This window comes from Cololabis saira, chromosome 12 (genome assembly GCF_033807715.1).
Source record: "Cololabis saira isolate AMF1-May2022 chromosome 12, fColSai1.1, whole genome shotgun sequence".
NCBI lineage: Eukaryota > Metazoa > Chordata > Actinopteri > Beloniformes > Belonidae > Cololabis > Cololabis saira.
In genome coordinates, this window is record NC_084598.1 from 41,086,580 (window position 1) to 41,105,730 (window position 19,151).

At 36.5% G+C, this 19,151-nt stretch overlaps 1 protein-coding gene across 1 annotated transcript in view; it reads right to left on the minus strand.

The window, feature by feature from the left end:
• LOC133457486 (calcitonin gene-related peptide type 1 receptor-like) overlaps positions 1 to 14,978 on the minus strand; it is a 47,558-nt gene extending 32,580 nt beyond the window's left edge. The window contains exons 1-4 of the mRNA XM_061736816.1: positions 14,925 to 14,978; positions 11,993 to 12,167; positions 2,568 to 2,675; positions 863 to 975 (exon numbers count right to left, since the gene is read on the minus strand). Coding sequence (XP_061592800.1) covers positions 863 to 975; positions 2,568 to 2,675; positions 11,993 to 12,167; positions 14,925 to 14,978 — 450 coding nt within the window. The remainder of the gene's footprint in view (positions 1 to 862; positions 976 to 2,567; positions 2,676 to 11,992; positions 12,168 to 14,924) is intronic.
• Between the last annotated feature and the right edge of the window lie 4,173 nt (positions 14,979 to 19,151).

A 19,151-nucleotide genomic window follows, 5' to 3' on the forward strand; every position in this document is an offset into this window, starting at 1 on the left:
TTCATACATGCACTAATATACTTGGGAAACAGTTAGGCACCAAATATAATATATTTAATTTTCTCAGGTGGCGAAAATAAGAACTTTATTGATCCCACATAGGAGTAATTCATGTTATATCAGCTATAGAGAACAAGGTAGTGCCGAAAAACAATATATATCCCCCTCACAAAAATAAGAAAAATATAGAAACATATTTTCTCATCAACAAAACAAATTAAAAAAATTTCAAATAACATATTTGAACCATTTTTCAGACAATAAAATAACTGAAAAATGGTTCAAATATGTTATTTTGTTACTTGAAAAATGTTAAATATGTTTATGTAAAATATGCTTTGTTGATGGAAAAAATATGTTTCTCTATTTTTCTTATTTTTGTGATTTTTCTTTATTTTTTGTGAGCTGATATAACATGAATTACTCCTATGTGGGATCAATAAAGTTCTTATTTTTGCCATCACAGAAAATTAAATATATTATATTTGGTGCCTAACTGTTTCCCAAGTATATTAGTGCGAGTGTGAATGAATAAATGAGACGTAAAACGTAAATTTCTTTGTAGAAAGGCGCTTTATGAAAATAATTGTATTAGTTTACAGCGCAGTCTTGCCACATCCAATATGGCGGCGACGTTGATGTACGGCTCAGTGCTCGATGCGGCGTCTACGTGTACATGTCTATGGTCTCAACAGTCTAGTCATAAAAAACAGGAGGGGATCCTACCCTGAGAGCAACCATCAGTGAACAATCTTATAAAAAAAACCCTTCAAACCTTTAAAGTATTTCCCAGAGAAACCCCACCCAGGCCGGGCCAGACCGGGCCCAGCAAACACGTGCGTTCACACGCGTGACGCTTTACCTTGCGTTTGTCTTTGGTGTGGGCCTGGCACTGCGTGTAGTTGGACCAGACTCTGTTGCTCTCCGGGTGGTGGAACCACTGGCCGTCAGGGTTACACACTTTAGTCACCTTTTCTGTTGTGAGATACCATAAATACAGCACATGCCATTGAGCAATTCAATAAAAAAAACATCACTCACAAGCAGAGGTGGTAGTAACGAGTTACATTTACTCCGTTACATTTACTTGAGTAAGTTTTGGGAAATTCTGTACTTTTAGGAGTAGTTTTGAATCACTATACTTTTTACTTTTACTTGAGTAGATTTGTGAAGAAGAAACTGTTACTCTTACTCCGCTACATTAGGCTACGTGCGGCTCTTTAGCGCCGCCCTAGTGGCTCCTGAAGCTTTTTCAAAAATGTTTGACCTTTTTTTCTTCTTTTTTTCTTCTTTTTTTCCTTTTTTTTCTTTTTCTTCTTCTTTTTTCCTTTTTTTTGCTTCTTTTTTTCTTCTTTTTTCCTTTTTTTCTTCCTTTTTCCTTTCCTTTTTAATCTTGACATTTCGACTTTTTTTGTCGAAATTTTGACTTTTTTTCTCAACATTTTGACTTTTTTCTCAACATTTCAACTTTTTTCTCGAGATTGTACGTCAACATTAATCTAGACATTTCGACTTTTTTCTCAACATTTCGACTTTTTTCACGAAATTTTGACTTTTTTCTCGAAGTGCATAATAAAAAAAAAAATCTCCCCCCAGTTCTAACTAATATAGAAACATGCAGCATTTGTTACCTTCATTTTAAGGCTTATACAAGACTTTTCATTTTTTGCGGCTCCAGACATATTTGTTTTTTGTGTTTTTGGTCCAATATGGCTCTTTCAACATTTTGGGTTGCCGACCCCTGGGCTACGTTGAGCTCGTTACTTTTCTTTTATCCCTTTTATCCACGTACGCGTCAATTTCATGACATCACTGGGTGATTCTTTGGGAAAAATGTTTGTTTTTGCATGTTTTGTCACATTTACACAGACTCAAACACACAGAGTTTCTATGAGTTCATGTTTGTTCTAGTTCTGCCTGGTTAAAAAAGAAAAGTACAAAGGCTTGAAATTTTGTGCTACTTTTTGTGCTATTTTATTTATTTTATTATTTATTAAAGTACTTGAATTTACTTTAAGATTATTTTAATTTATGCTATTTTTTATTAATTTTAATTTATATTATTGATTTAATTTGCCTGAAGTTGATTATTTTGTACTTTTGTCTGTTTAAATGGTTGTGTTAAAAAAATTTATCAGATTTTCAGATAACAAAATAACATATTTTAACCATTTTTCAGACAATAAAATAACTGAAAAATGGTTCAAATATGTTACTTTGTTTCTTGAAAAATTTTAAATATTTTATTGATTTAATTTGCCTGAAGATGATTATTTTGTACTTTTGTCTGTTTGAATGGTTGTGTTAAAAAAATAAATCAGACGTTACTCAACAGTTACTCAGTACTTGAGTAGTTTTTTCACCAAGTACTTTTTTACTTTTACTCAAGTAATCATTTGGATGACTACTTTTTACTTCTACTTGAGTCATATTATTCTGAAGTAACAGTACTTTTACTTGAGTACAATCTTTGGCTCCTCTACCCAGCTCTGCTCACAATTATAATCTGCGTTTGAGTCAAACTAAAAGATAAGAAACACACAAAGGAACTTGTTTCACGGCCTCACCGGCGGGGTCGAAGTCGACGTAGTAGGACGGACACATCTGGATGGCGGTTCCTGGAGGGGAATCTCCCCAACACATCCAGCCGTCCCACGTGCGGTTACAGTAAACACCTGCAGGGGGCGGCAGAGACAGGACATCCATGTGAGCGTCTGTGCAGAGAATCCCTGTGGAAAACCACAGGAACCAGTTTTAATCTCCATCTGGCTCAGAATCAGGCCCAGGTTTACTTTAAATCTACTCTCCAACCCCCGGGCCCCGGCCCGGTACCGGGCCGTGGGTCATCTGGTACCGGGCCGCACAGAAAGAAAAAATGATTTCTGTAGCTTCCCCGACTGATGATGGATGACTCTCAAACTGATGGTTCACAATGTTTTTATTCCTTGGATGTAAATACACTGCAAACACACCGTAAGAGCTATAAAGGAATAAAATAAAATAGAGTTAGTCTTTCTACATTCATATAAGCTTCATCTAACTTAAATACAGACCGACGCAGCTGCTCGCTCGGTAATAAAGCTACCGCTAACCACAATACATGAGTAACCATGGCAACCAAACTCAAGCTGGACATAAATAAGGCATAACATTTGCAAAGAAAACAAATCCTTATCAGCCAGGTGCTTTTTGTGTCAGTTAGGCTCCACTTTAGCATTCCTGACACTAGTTTAGTCCTGCAGACACACTTTCTACTGCCGTTAAACTTTTACCGTTAAAGTCCGAAGCGCCGGATGTTTACGAGGTCTCGGTGAGACGCCTTCAAAATAAAAGCACTAAATATATTTATAACAAATAAAATAAAAGCCTGGCTTTAAATAATGTTAATGAGACATAAAAACACATTTATCGAAATACTCATATTAAAGGTAATTTACAATTTCCATTATTTCATTTAATTTTTTCGAAAATGATGTTTTATTATTTATTATTATTATTATTATTATTATTATTATTACTATAGAGAAAATACCACAGTTTTTAGTGCCGATCTTGTGATTTTATTTAGTTTTTATCAACTACACCTTTAGATTGGGCCGTGAAAATGACATGAAACAGGTCCGCGGTTCAGAAAAGGTTGGGGACCACTGCTTTAAATTACATTTATTGAAATCTTACGGTGACAATTTTAACAGTTAAAAGAGAAACGAGCCTACCTGCCCAGGTAGGCAGAGGGTCAGAAATAAAAAGATGGTAAAAGATTAATGTGTTTTTCTTTTGTGATCAACTTTTTATTTCTTTTTCATTTATATATATATAGAGGAGAAGCGTCCCCACTTTTTTAAAAACCTCTGACATACTTGAATATTTAAACCCTGAGGGACAGATGAGATGATTACTGTGATAAAGACAAAAAATGGCAAATAAGTGCAATTGCCTATAATTTTACCTGATGTGGTACCAAAAAATAAAATAAATAAATAAAATCCAGATAAAGTTGTCGTGGATGTGAAATCCAGCTATGGAAACCAAAATTATGTTTTGAACCTCGTTGCAAATATGTTTATTTCTGCTGTGAAAGCTAAAAATTTTAAGTGATGGGGATTGACTCAAGGTGAGAGTCCCCGGTGGTCAGTGGTGGAACTTAATTTTTCCTGCTTCCTCGTTGGCATCAACTCGCCTGGTTACAGTTTTTCTCTATTGCTTAAACACATTTCACGATACTGCCCTCACTTTTCACAAAACTCTAAACACAAAACACTTTTCTAAAGCTACGTACACTAAACCTCACAGTTTCTTTTCAAAACCAACCCATCACACCAAAACAGTTGCTCATATGCTCAAAAGCAAACTCTGACACCAAAATACCACTCAAGGCCTGTGAAAATGTAAACACTACTGAGCATCATTAACCACATTACCAAAAAAATTGAAAACACAATTTTCACAGTGTGAGACTGTTCTTTCTACAGTTTCACAACTGCCAGGATGCATTTGAGCAACCCTTATTTATTCTCAAATATGTTTTGGGCATTTACTATAGATTTGTGCATTTCATGGGAATAGTTACATAATGCAGAAAATGCAGTAATATCACAACTCAATGCAAAAATGAGTACTGTAAACTCCATAAGGATCCATTACACACAATAGATACAGTAAAGTAACAATTGAGAACACAATGTTCAGGGTGTGATTTCTTTTACAGTATTACAATACGTTTGAAAATTGACAGTATGTTATGTTGACATCGAAATCATGGGGCGGCATCACGTCGGGCTGGGTCGGGCCACAGGACCTCATCAACGTCACAAGCAATATTGTCCATAGCCAAACAACGTCTCCTCGACCTGCTCCTCTCCCTCCTCGACCTGCTCCTCTCCCTCCTCGACCTGCTCCTCTCCCTCCTCGACCTGCTCCTCTCCCTCCTCGACCTGCTCCTCTCCCTCCTCGACCTGCTCCTCTCCCTCCTCGACCTGCTCCTCTCCCTCCTCGACCTGCTCCTCTCCCTCCTCGACCTGCTCCTCTCCCTCCTCGACCTGCTCCTCTCCCTCCTCGACCTGCTCCTCTCCCTCCTCGACCTGCTCCTCTCCCTCCTCGACCTGCTCCTCTCCCTCCTCGACCCGCTCCTCTGCCTCCTCTGCCTCCTCTGCCTCCTCTGACACGAACTCCTCTCCCTCCTCTGACACGAACTCCTCTTCTTCTGTCTTGATCATCTATTTTTGTTTTTGAGCCTTCAGCAAACTGCACTGACTTATATAGGTGTGGTCACATCATTTGCAATAGGTGTTTTCAATTATGAGTCGTTGTGTTTACTGATTGACACCAGGTATGTTCATTGTGTTCAAGTTTTGCTGATTGTGGGTAGCATTTTGCATCACATGAGCTTCACAATGGATATTGGAGCAGAGTTATATGCAAAATGTGTTTTAGCACAGCAAAATGTGTTTTAGCACAGCAAAATGTGTTTAGAGTTTTGAGAAAAAGGGGATGGGTTTTGTGAACAGTGTCTACAGGTGAATTGTGTTTGTGGTTGTGGCAAAAGGGGGGTAGTTTTACTAAATGTGTTTAGGCAACAGGTCATTTGGTTTAGAGTACTGGGTTTTGGGCAATAGAGAAAAACTGTAAAGTACTAAGTACTGAGTTCTACTTACAGACCCTACATTCTTCAAAAAGGCCCCTGAACGTCCAATCACAGAGCAGGATTCCCGAAGCAAGAAGCCTCAATGCAGATTGTACTTTCATGTTCACACAAACGTACACTCACTCACATGCATATATGAGCAGAGCTGTGCACTAACAAACTTATTTTATCAGGAATTCATATATTTCATCCAGTAAACTGACATTTTTGCTGATTTGACTGCCGTTTTTACCCAAACTGCTCATGTGAAACACGTATCTGATGGTTGAGGAGCTGGATGGTTCGAACGATTTTAATTGCTACATCAATCCAACGCAAAATAATAAAAAAACGTGCTTATTAATCACAAAACACAGTTTAAACATCATGACCAAATCCGCTCCGACCCGGTGTGACAGAGTTCACCGCTGACAGACTGCAGCTTCACCGGGACCAACGGTTCTGATGGTTGCTGTTGATCCAGGACTAAACTTGTTAAGGAGCATCAAACTCACTCTTATCTATAAGGAAATAACGCTAAAATATAAAGAAGGCTTCCCAAAGTGTGATCTATGGTGAAATAGGAAACTGAAGATGTGCCTGCTTTAAATAGATATATGTAGACTATATGCACTTTGTTCCCTCCGGTTCTGCAGCGCAGCTTTAGCCCCGCCCACTGCAGCAGTTTGCAGTGTGAATCCACCAAGCAGCGCGATGCAGGCGTCAGGAGATTTTTGACACTTTAAGTGTGAGTCCAGGGTTACACCTTTACCTTAAGTCTGAAGTACTGAGATCAAATCCAAAGGTCTCCCGATGTGAATTCAGACACATTTGACCTTATTTAGAAGTACTGACGCCTGGTTGCAGATGATTGGTTTAATTCACTGCACGTTACAGATTATTTTTTGTAATACTGTATTTGACCCGGTCTTTGTACGTTTTGACCGTATAGAAACGTAATTCTTGCCATTTTAAGAATGAGATGTGCCTGCTGCACTCTACTGCCCTGACTTTTTAACAACTTGTGATTTTTATTATTTTACCTCTTTTCTTATAATTTAATTTAATTTAATTTGTTATTTACTGTTTAATTATGTCTTGCTGCTTTTAATGTTGATGTAAAGCACTTTGAATTACCTTGTGTTGAATTGTGCTATACAAATAAACTTGCCATGCCTTGCCTTAATCATTGCTAGCCTTTTTTATAACAATTTTAGAGGAAACAAGTCGTGTCTGCTGCCTTTCATATCATTTTGGACCATAATGTTGGCAGTCTTTGATGACTATGTAGCGCATATGTAACATTTTATCTTTATCTTATTATTCTTATGTAAGTCGCTTTGGATAAAAGCGTCTGCCAAATGACAGTATTATTATTATTATTATGGGCATGCCAAGTAGTGGCATGACCATATTGCAATCGTCCAGAATGGCCCAAAGGGCAATGTTGCTAGCATTTTGCTAACAAGCTAAAGTCGCAAAAGTCCCACTGCGCACCAGCGGGTGTACAGCATGACCCCCCTCTGATGTGGAAAAGAAAAATCCCCCAAAAGTGAAACACGTCCGGAAAAACCTGAAAAATGAAGGCGATATATTAGTATACAGAAAAGGTTTCCCTTTTCTTATTCTTATTCCGCACTCTTTTTTCGTCCGTTAATGCGGCCCGAACCGCAACGTGCACCCATGCATCCATGCATGGCATACATCGTTTGATGCGTCTCCATCGTGCCTCGATGGGCATTACTTTTCTCAGTCAAACGTGTTACCGTGGCAACGCTAGATGCCTAAAAGCAAAAAAAAGGCGAAAATTCGGATGCTTATTGCTCGGCCGAACTTTATCATAGAGACATCGTTCAAACTTTCAAACACTTGGCCCGATTGGCACTAAAGGACCGTATAACCTCATTATGCTAATTATTACAGTTTTTGCGATATTGACCGTATATATATATTTTTTTCCGTTTGACTTTGAACGCTTGTTGCTAGGCAACAGGTTATCGTAGAGACACCGTACAAATGTTCCCCGACTCGGCACGCTGTGGAATTCAACATATTCAAATTTCATGAAGCTGTGATTTAAGGAAATTTTATGTCAAAATCCAGGCCACATGGCCCCATTCATTCGGATGGGGTTTTTTACCATGGTGGAAAAAAAACCTATCCGTTAACGTAGCCTGAACCGGAACGTGCACCCATGCATGGCGTACATCGTTGGATGCGTCTCCATCTTGCCTCGATGGGCATTACTATTCTCAGTCAAAAGCGTTACCGTGGCAACGCTAGATGCCAAAAAGCGCGCCCCATTAATAACTATTGGGAGCGGAGGAATGAATGAAATACAAGCGTAAAAACACCTCAAACTGACATAGAACCACCCCAAACACAACCACTACAGCCCCAAACCAAAGCAGCGAGAGGGGACGAATGGGCAGTAGAGCATGCCCATATCAAAATTTCCTGAAATTTTCTAGTTATTATTATTATTATTATTATTACGTGTGATTTGTATTAATAGTTCCTCCTCGTGGCTGCGTGTCTTGGTCAAAGCACTCTTGAAAATGAGATTTAAAATCTCAGGAGCTTTTCCCAGTAAACCTATAAATTCACTAAAGCTGAAGATTATATCTGTTTATTCATAATTCAGTGCAACGAAATAATGGATAGCATATTCAAACAAAGAGACGGCCTTGTCAAAACTGGCAAGGCAACTTCTTAAAAAAGTTAAATAAAAAGGCGCTGACGAGGTCGATCATATAAATGATCTATTAAACAATAGTGGCCCATTTAAATAAGCTGCGTTTTAGCAGAGCTTGTCAACAATAGAAGGAAACCTGGTGGTACCAGTGGCATGATGGGAAACACAGCACAAAATAACACTTCAAAGGCGATGGAGGGGAGTAACGGCAGCAGAGAAGGAGACAAAGGCCGAGTTTCCTTTCTTTCAGACTCGCTTCCTCTCTTTCTCCTCTAGCACTTATGCAAACACTATAAATTTGGGTTAAATGATGGGACTGGTTGATGGAACAGCCATTTATGCTCTTAAATTTGCATGTTGTTAACAGCTGAGCTAAATTTTAACGTACTTTATTGTCCTTTATGAGGAAATTTGTCTTGGCTGAATGCCATATAACTATTATCACATCCTTGGTAGCGAAGTAACATACGGTAGAAACAAGCTGCAGGTAATGGGACAAATTACTAACCCAAATTACACATACTGCATGTATTAAAGTAAAGGATAAGGGATTTCTGGATGATGTCTTTTTAAAGGATTCGACAGAATACCCCGTTTTAGATTTTACCACACACACACAAAACAAAACAAAAAAAGTAAAAAAAAGTAAGTACCAATTACCAATCAAACTCTGACTGAAGACAATAATAATAGGAAAAATAAAGTAATAAAATAAAATACAGGACACTCAAAACAACAACAACAAAAATAATAAAATAAAATAAAATAAAATAAAATGAAATAAAATAAATAAATAAAAATTAAAATAAACAGACATAAGATGAACCCTAAAAAAAGACATGGTTAGCAATATCATACTTCCCTATAATTAAATTAAATCCAATTAAATTAATCTTCTAAGGATGCCAAAGAATTAACAAGAGAAAAAATAGGTTCCAAAATATAAGAAAACTTATCAGAGCAAACTCTAATACCATATACAATTTTCTCTAAATATAAAAAGGACATCAGGTCTTTCAACCAAGAATTAGGAGATGGAGATTTTTGATCCTTCCATTGAAGTAAAATACGTCTACGAGCTACAAGAGAGGAAAAAGCAATTATATTAATCTCCTTCTTAGTAAAACTATTAAAATCTTCAGGTACACCAAAAGTAGAGAGTAAAGGGCTAGAAACCACCGGTTTATTAAGGGCTTTTGAGAGAGTATTATAGAAAGATGACCATAATGAACCAAAATTGCCCCCTTTTTATGGTGCAGTCATGATTTGGGCAGCTAGCAGATGGTGAAGAGAGATTAGAGAGTTAGGAATGCCAGAGAATCACTTACCCTACCTTTAACTCAGGATCGCTCATCGAGTTTTTAAATGTTCACTGGAGTTGTTATACATGTCATGGTGAGTGAGAAGGATTAGATATGATTTCCTACCCGTTACTGACCAGGAACTGGTGTTCATTCTTTACTACAACCCAACAACATCTGCATTATTAAATAAGTGTTAAAAGTGTTAAGTTGATGGTTGAATTGCCTAGAAATAGTTGCAGCAACCATTGCTGCTTATGTCTTTCCCTCTTGACATTATGGTAACACACACCTGAGCATCTACCTAAACGCCTGCTTATTCTTTTTGACTTATATAAAAAGTAAAACAATGGGAAAAAAGTAATATTTTGTTGGTTGCCTGAGGCTGTATTATAATTACCGTATTTTCTGGACTATAAGCCGCTACTTTTTCCATAGGTTTTCAACCGTGCAGCTTATACAAAGGTGCGGCTATTCTGTGGATTTTTCTTCCACCGCTCGGGGCGCTCTAACCGGAATTAGAATCAAAACTAAGACAAAATAAATGCAAAGAAGAATACGCTACTTCTTCTTTATTAGATAGAAGTAGGTAGAAGCAGATTTCAAACAGATAAATAGATAAATAAATACCGGTTATTTTCTCTTGGTTCTGTCCCGTTTTAATCAGCAAAGTTGCTGCCGTGTTAAAAGACACTGTTACACTGCAAAAACTCAAATTCTTACCAGGAATATTTGTCTTATTTCTAGTTAAAATGTCTAATTTTTAGTCAATAAATCTCACTACACTTAAAACAAGAGTCATTACCAGAAAAATAACCTGTTATTTGACAATTTTCACCTGTTTCAAGTAAATTTTCACTTGAAATAAGTAGAAAAATCTGCCAGTGGAACAAGATTTATCTTCTCATTACAAGCAAAAAAATCTTGTTCCACTGGCAGATTTTTCTACTTATTTCAAGTGAAAATTTACTTGAAAAAGGTGAAAATTGTTGTTTTTTCCAGCGATGAGTCTTGTGTAATGAGATTTTTTTTTTTTACTAAAAATTTGACATTTTAACTAGAAATAAGACAAATATTCTCGTTAAGATTTTGAGTTTTTGCAGTGTAGGAAAGGATCTATTTAGGTACAAACATGTACATCATTTACAGTTCAAAATCATTCTGTACATGTAGTAATTATCTAATCTAACAACAGAAATATCTGCGGCTTGTATATCTTTTTTTTAAATATTTTTTAAAAAATAGAGCGGATGCAGCTTATAGTCCAGAAAATACGGTAGATTACTTTTATCACATTATTATACAAAAAAACACATTGATTGAAAGAGGGGGTACACTTACCTTGGCATATGGCTGTATAACCCAAATAAATGTGGATTTTAAAGTTCTCATCACACAACGTATATTGACTGACACTGGTATCATAAAATGCTCTTCTTGATCTTCTTTTATTCATCATAACATTTTAATTATATCTGCTTAGGAGACTGAAAATCTACAGTATATTTTTAAGTTCCTGTATTTTCCTGCAGCTTTAAATTTGCAGGATCTTTATTTTGACTAAACATAATCCTTATTTTTCCCCGCCTCCCTTTCTGTTCATACAGTCAATGTGTAAACCAGAAATAACAGCAAGAACAACGGCTTAAGGGCCTTGTAGCTCTGATTTTTCTCTTCAAGTAGAAGTGATTAGATTTGAAAGCTTCAGTCATGAACAGGGGTCGGCAACCCAAAATGTTGAAAGAGCCACATTGGACCAAAAACACAAAAAACAAATATGTCTGGAGCCGCAAAAAATGAAAGGTCTTGTATAAGCCTTAGAATGAAGGCAACACATGCTGCATGTTTCTATATTAGTTATAACTGGGGGAAGATTTTTTTTTCATTATGCAATTCGAGAAAAAAGTTGAAATGTTGAGAAAAAAGTCAAAATTTCGAGAAAAAAAAAGTCAAAATGTTGAGATTAATGTTGAAGTACAATCTCGAGAAAAAAGTCGAAATGTCGAGAAAAAAGTCAAAATTTTGTGAAAAAAGTCAAAATATTGAGAAAGAAGTCGAAATGTTGAGAAAAAAGTCAAAATTTTGAGAAAAAAATTGAAATGTCGAGATTAAAAATGAAAGGCAAAAGGATGAAAAAAAGAGAGAAAAAAGGGAAAAAAGAAAAAAAGAGAAAAAAGTGAAAAAAGGAGAAAAAAAGAGAAAAAAAATAAAAAAAATTAAAAAAAATAAACGTCAAATATTTTTGAAAAGCTCCAGGAGCCACTAGGGCGGCGCTAAAGAGCCGCATGCGGCTTTAGAGCCGCTGGTTGCCGACCACTAGTCATGAATGTCTCATGCTGAGATGAGGGTTAGTGGGTATTATTATCTAATTACCTTCCTCCATTTGATGCGGATCGTGGATTATCTTCATGTAGCACTCAAACTGAGCCGCCAGGATCTGGCGTCTTGCGTTCCCGAGAACGGCGGATATGTCGCTGAAATTCTCCTGCGGCTCCTCTGCTGCGTTTTCAACCGTCGCCACGGACTCCACATCCTGACACCGGGACACCTGAGCAGCACCGTCGTTAGGGAAACACAGAAAACAGTCAATTCTTTCTTTCTTCTTTCTTTCTTTTTTGTTTATTTTGGTCATCCAAAAAACAATGTTACATCGGTGCAACCATCATCTTCCAGCACACATGAGGAAAACAGCAAAACCAGAGAGGAACTACAGAGATGGCTCAAAAAGATGTGACCAAAAAAGGTGGAAGGAGTTTGTGATGCCTACCATATTATCATACACACACACACACACACACACACACACACACACACACACACACACACACACACACACACACACACACACACACACACTTGGCGCGGCCGGATTTGACCAATTTTTTTCTCACACAATAACAAAAACGGTGCAAAAATTTTTTTTCTAATTCTTTTTTTTTTACTATTGTTATCTAATCCAATATCAGTTTAGTTAATTAATTGATTAAATGATTAAGGAAATATGCACTTTGTTTACACTCTAACTATGTAAAATATATTTCTTCAGGATCTTTTCTTGAATTTTCTCGTTTTTTTTTCAAATTATGTAAGATACTTTTAATATCATTTTACAAAGATAAACAGTATGTTTTTTTTATATTTCGCTTTTTTATAGGAAATTTAATTAAAAGCAAAATCTTTCTTATTACATCCGAGAGTGTTTCTTTGTGATTTAGAGATTTTTCCAGTACAATTAAGTGTATTTATTTTTAAAAATTGGCGCAGATATTTACGCCAGTGTGCCGAAAAAGTCAGCACTTCTCTTTTTACTGTTTTACTTTGTCACTATCCTCGTATTCAACACTGAAATTCCCGGAATAAATATCTTCTGTCATCTTTTTTAGCAGTGATATTTTTCCTGCGAAAATATATAATAGTAGTCAGTTAATAAAAATAAACGACCGTCTACAAAGAAATAAAATCGGCAAATGCGTTCTAGAAAACTAAAAAAAATGTCGAAAACTGCTCTATTTGTGGAATAACGATGGATTTATAGAAGAAATATATTATCGGATATGCTGCGATTCATGGCAATTATTTGTGCCTTCCTTTTTAGTAAATTAACATTTCGTTTTTTTTGCATTGGAAACTTGTCGCGGGCCGCATGAAAATCTCTCTTAGGCCGCACATTTGACACCCCTGTGTTACACTAACATATATTATATGGTGGGTGCGAAGAAGCAAACAAAAGCCCAGTAATAATAGTTACACTATCCATACAGTTTATTACAGTATTTTTTTTATACTCGTTGATAGTTTTAATTTTAAACATTCTTTTGAAGGTATGGATTGAACTACACATTCTTAAGTCCTTTTCGCAACAATTACATAGTTTTACACCATTTACTGAAATACAATGTTCTTTTGACTTTGTTCTTGCCTTTTGGTTTTTGAACAAACCGGCATTTCTCAGTTCATATTTGTTTTCCTGGATTTGGAACAGCTCCTGGATGCTGCATGGAAGCTTTGAATGGGACCGATAAGGTTTGCAACTTGACTATATCCCAGAATTTGAGAGTAATCAAATGTATAAAAAGAGCGTTGGTGGGCTCAATTCAATACTATTACCAATCTGACAAGTCCTGGAATAAAGACGATGCATTGTTTCAGTAATTAAAAGGGTTATTGTGCCACGGTAGAGAGGAACTCCGATCTGGACCGACGGTTTGTCTCTAGACGGCAACGTTGCATTGTGACAGGTTTGACTTTGAGTCACCATGGAAACCATTAACTGCCGGTCAGAGCTCCTTGACTGAAACTCGGGACTCATCGCCACGGAAACTGCTGCCGTCCATCAGAGAAGCGTTAAACTTTTGGACACCCTTTTTCGCAGCTGCATCCGAGCATTTAAAGCATTTAACGGCAGGTCTGGGCAGGAACAGCCAGTACTCGAGTTGTAAAAAGAAATCAGGGGGGATGGTGGATTTTATCATATGGGGACAGATAATTTGTGCTGATTACAAATAATATAATATATTACAAATAATAGCAGTGACCAAAACACCTGCAGAAATACTGCAGGAATGACATAGCAGCAGTTAAATGCAGCCTTCTGTAAGCTTTAAATATCCACTGGGCTTACATCAAATACATCAAAACACAACAATAAAAAACACTTTTCTGAACTTATCAATATGACTCTGTTCTTCACTGGATAAGTAACATGGATCACTGCAAAAACTCAAAATCTTAACAAGAATATTTGTCTTATTTCTAGTTAAAATGTCTCATTTTAGTAAAAAAAATCTCATTACACTTAAAACAAGACTCATCACTGGAAAAAACAACAATTTTCACCTGTTTCAAGTAGATTTTCACTTAAAATAAGTAGAAAAATCTGTCAGTGGAACAAGATTTTTTTGCTTGTAATGAGAAGATAAATCTTGTCCCACTGGCAGATTTTTCTACTTATTTCAAGTGAAAATTTACTTGAAACAGGTGAAAATTGTCAAATAAGTTATTTTTCTGGTGTTATTTTTCTGGTGATGACTCTAAATGTTGAAATAGCAGTAAAACCACATTCATTGATGAAATGACATAAGGGATGGAAAGGGGGGATGGCAGTTTTACAGGGGGGATGATTTGGACCGTTTTTATTTCAGGGGGGATGATTTTGACCGTTTTTATTTCAGGGGGGATGATTTGGGCCGTTTTTATTTCAGGGGGGATGATTTTGACCGTTTTTATTTCAGGGGGGATGATTTGGACCGTTTTTATTTCATCCTCCCTCAACTCCAGTACTGGTAACAGCTGAAGCTGAACTCACCTCCGCTCCCAGCGCCAAGGCGACAACCAGTGAGAGTGACAGGCTCCTCCACATGTCTGGTAAAGAGAAGGAGAACAAAATCAGGGCAAATATTGACGAGTAAATCACCAATCTGATGTAAATTATCAAGAGGAAACTGTTTATCCTTATAATCCCTATAACGTGCACTAGGAATGGGTAAGAATTTGTCATCTCACGGTAAAAACGATAAATTCCCCTTGATGACGTTTTTGTGTAAAGACGATTTATGTTTCTGTGTTAAATCCACCAGGAAGGAAGGAAGGTGAGCCAGAAAGAAAGAAAGAAAGAAAGAAAGAAAGAAAGAAAGAAAGAAAGAAAGAAAGAAAGAAATATATGAGCCTGAAAGAAAGAAAGAAAGAAAGAAAGAAAGAAATATATGAGCCTGAAAGAAAGAAAGAAAGAAAGAAAGAAAGAAAGAAAGAAAGAAAGAAAGAAAGAAAGAAAGAAAGAAAGAAAGAAAGAAAGAGAAAGAAAGAAAGAAAGAAAGAAAGAAAAAGAAAGAAAGAAATATATGAGCCTGAAAGAAAGAAAGAAAGAAAGAAAGAAAGAAAGAAAGAAAGAAAGAAATATATGAGCCTGAAAGAAAGAAAGAAAGAAAGAAAGAAAGAGAAAGAAAGAAAGAAAGAAAGAAAAAGAAAGAAAGAAATATATGAGCCTGAAAGAAAGAAAGAAAGAAAGAAAGAAAGAAAGAAAGAAAGAAATATATGAGCCTGAAAGAAAGAAAGAAAGAAAGAAAGAAAGAAAGAAAGAAAGAAAGAAATATATGAGCCTGAAAGAAAGAACGAACGAACGAACGAACGAACGAACGAACGAACGAACGAACGAACGAACGAACGAACGCACGCACGCACGCACGCACGCACGCACGCACGCACGCACGCACGCACGCACGCACGCACGCACGCACGCACGCACGCACGCACGCACGCACGCACGCACGCACGCACGCACGCACGCACGCACGCACGCACGCACGCACGCACGAACGAACGAACGAACGAACGAACGAACGAACGAACGAACGAACGAACGAACGAACGAACGAACGAACGAACGAACGAACGAACGAACGAACGAACGAACGAACGAACGAACGAACGAACGAACGAACGAACGAACGAACGAACGAACGAACGAACGAACGAACGAACGAACGAACCAACGAACGAACGAACGAACAAACAAACAAACGAAATAGTTAAAAAGGTGGAGGTGAATTGGTATTTTTTTTATCGTCATTTTTATTGTTATCGGGATAAATGCCAGAAATTATGGTGATAAATGTTTTAGTCCATACGGCCCATCCCTAACGTGCACCCCTAACCATTACATGTCACATATCAAATATGAGTTACTGTGTTGTAATCCCTCCTCCAATGCTTCTGTGCGACTGCAGAGCTTCACGAGCACACTGGGGCATGTTTATTTACATTAGGAGTATTTTCTCATGTGTGAGGACAGGAAGTTCACGCTCCCGCAGTCATTCTTCTCCTCCGTCCACTCAGGGTCAAAGAAACAGATGTGTGTTTATTATTATTTTGGGCCAAAAGGGCAGCGAATTCCCTTCAAGATTTCTTCTCTAATGAGCGAGTTCATGATGGCTGAAGTCTTTAAGAGCGACAACAAACCTTTTAGTCGCAGTCAGAGCTGGTAGAGCAGACAAAGATTGTACTCAAGTAAAAGTACTGTTACTTCAGAATAATGTGACTCAAGTAGAAGTAAAAAGTAGTCATCCAAATAATTACTTGAGTAAAAGTAAAAAAGTACTTGGTGAAAAAACTACTCAAGTACTGAGTAACTGTTGAGTAACATCTGATTTATTTTTTTAACACAACCATTCAAACAGACAAAAGTACAAAATAATCATCTTCAGGCAAATTAAATCAATAAAATAATAAAATAAATTAAAATTAATAAAAAATAAAAAATAGCTTAAATTAAAATAAGCTTAAAGTAAATTCAAGTACTTTAATAAATAATAAAATAAATAAAATAACAGAATAAAAAAATAAATTAAGCACAAGTAGCACAAAATTTAAATCCTTTGTACTTTTCTTTTTTAACCAGGCAGAACTAGAACAAACATGAACTCATAGAAACTCTGTGTGTGTTTGAGTCTGTGTAAATGTGACAAAACATGCAAAAACAAACATTTTTCCCAAAGAATCCCTCAGTGATGTCATGAGATTGACGCGTACGCGGATAAAAGGGATAAAAGAAAAGTAACAGCTCAACGTAGCCTAATGTAGCGGAGTAAGAGGAACAGTCTCTTCTTCACAAATCTACTCAAGTAAAAGTAAAAAGTATAGTGATTCAAAACTACTCCTAAAAGTACAACATTTCCCAAAACTTACTCAAGTAAATGTAACGGAGTAAATGTAACTCGTTACTACCCAACTCTGGTCGCAGTGAAAAAGTTTTCTTCAATGGTGCACGTGTTACACGTGCTACTCATTAACGCTGAGCTGTTAATTCTGGAAGTAAAATAAAAGTCACAAAAGTACAGCTCAGGTTTAACACTCTTATTTTTATAGATTATGCTGAATTCATCTTAATGTAGTATATGCAACCATCAAAGTAATTATGCCATCTGGAGGCTGCTCACATGACCGCCGTATCCATGACTGCAGCGGCGCGCTGCTGTTACTATCTCTGCCATAAACACACACCAACATGTGTGTGTGTGTGTGTGTGTGTGTGTGTGTGTGTGTGTGTGTGTGTGTGTGTGTGTGTGTGTGTGTGTGTGTGTGTGTGTGGAGCACAACAAACAGAGAGGCTCAGCTAAAGCCTCCTGATATCATCATGAATTCATTGCGGTGCTGTGTTTGTTGCCTAGCAACAGATGTGGAGACAACTTTACACAGGTGAACTGAAAAATACAGCCAGCAGTTCAACATCTGGGAATATCCAGGTCCGCCGTTACGAGCATCATCTACACCAGCTGATTCCAGTTAAGGGTCCCAGAGACTGCGTTTCCAGCATCAATAACCCTTTTAAAACCCGAATATTGGCAATAACCCAAATTTGCACGAATTTGCCACACTGAAAAAAATAAATCTAAGCGCATGTAAATATAACATATTTAAATCTGTGATATTAACAATTAAAAATGAAGTTTGTGAATGCATCTAGTTTTGAACTTAATTTGCATTTGTTTTAAAACAAGACATTGTGCATTTTTTTCCTTAACAAGCAGTATTTATGTAAAATTTACTTTTCCTTTAACAATTGTAATCTATTGGGCAGATTGACCAACGTTTAGATGAAAAATGCTTTATTTGTTTAAATAGAACACCACAAATTAAGGCAACTTTTCGCATGAGTTTTTTATGTAGATCAAGAAAGACCAGTCTTTGTATAAACTACTTAATTTTTAGTATGCACAAAATTCATTTGCAAGTAAAGTCAACTTAATTTTTGCAAGTAAAAAAACTTAATTGTTTTTCTTTCTTTTTTTCCTTTTCTTTCTTTTTTCTTTTTTCTCTTTTTCTTATTTTTTTTCTTTTTTTAAACTTAACACAATTAAGTTGACTGTACTTGCAAAATGTATTATTTACATACAAAAAATTAAGTAGTTTATACAAAGACTAGTCTTTCTTGATCTACATAATAATCTCATGCAAAAAGTTGCCTTAATTTTTTTAAGTAGATCTAACACAATATTTGTATCAGTGCATGTAAACACCAATAACCCCTTTGAATAACCAGAATTTGCTCATATTCTGGTTTTGAATATGACCCCTGGGTTACTCCTTTTAAAACCTGAATATTCGGTCGTGTAAACGCCTAACGAATATATGATATACAGCCAACTCTCAGGTCCATTCTTACAACACAAGCCATAGTAACAAACTTCATCCCCCTTTTTGTTGCATTACACTCACCCAGTTTTCTTTTGCTTATAGAGGATCGTTAATCTGGAATTCCTATCAGTTCATTGTTGAATCATCCTCTTCTATCAAAATGTTTAAGTTAAGACTTAAAAATATTCTGTTAAATCAAGACTCTTAAAGATTTATGTTACAGTATGTTAGATGTGGATTATTACCCTACATACTCTCATGTTTTTGTTTTTTGCGTTCCCTGCTCATGTTGTTTGCTTTCTTAATATCTGTTGTTAGAGCTTCTTGTTTATTTTGTGAATATCAGTATGTTTCAGTATTTACTCAATTTATATAATATCAGTGGTAGCCTATTGGTTACAGA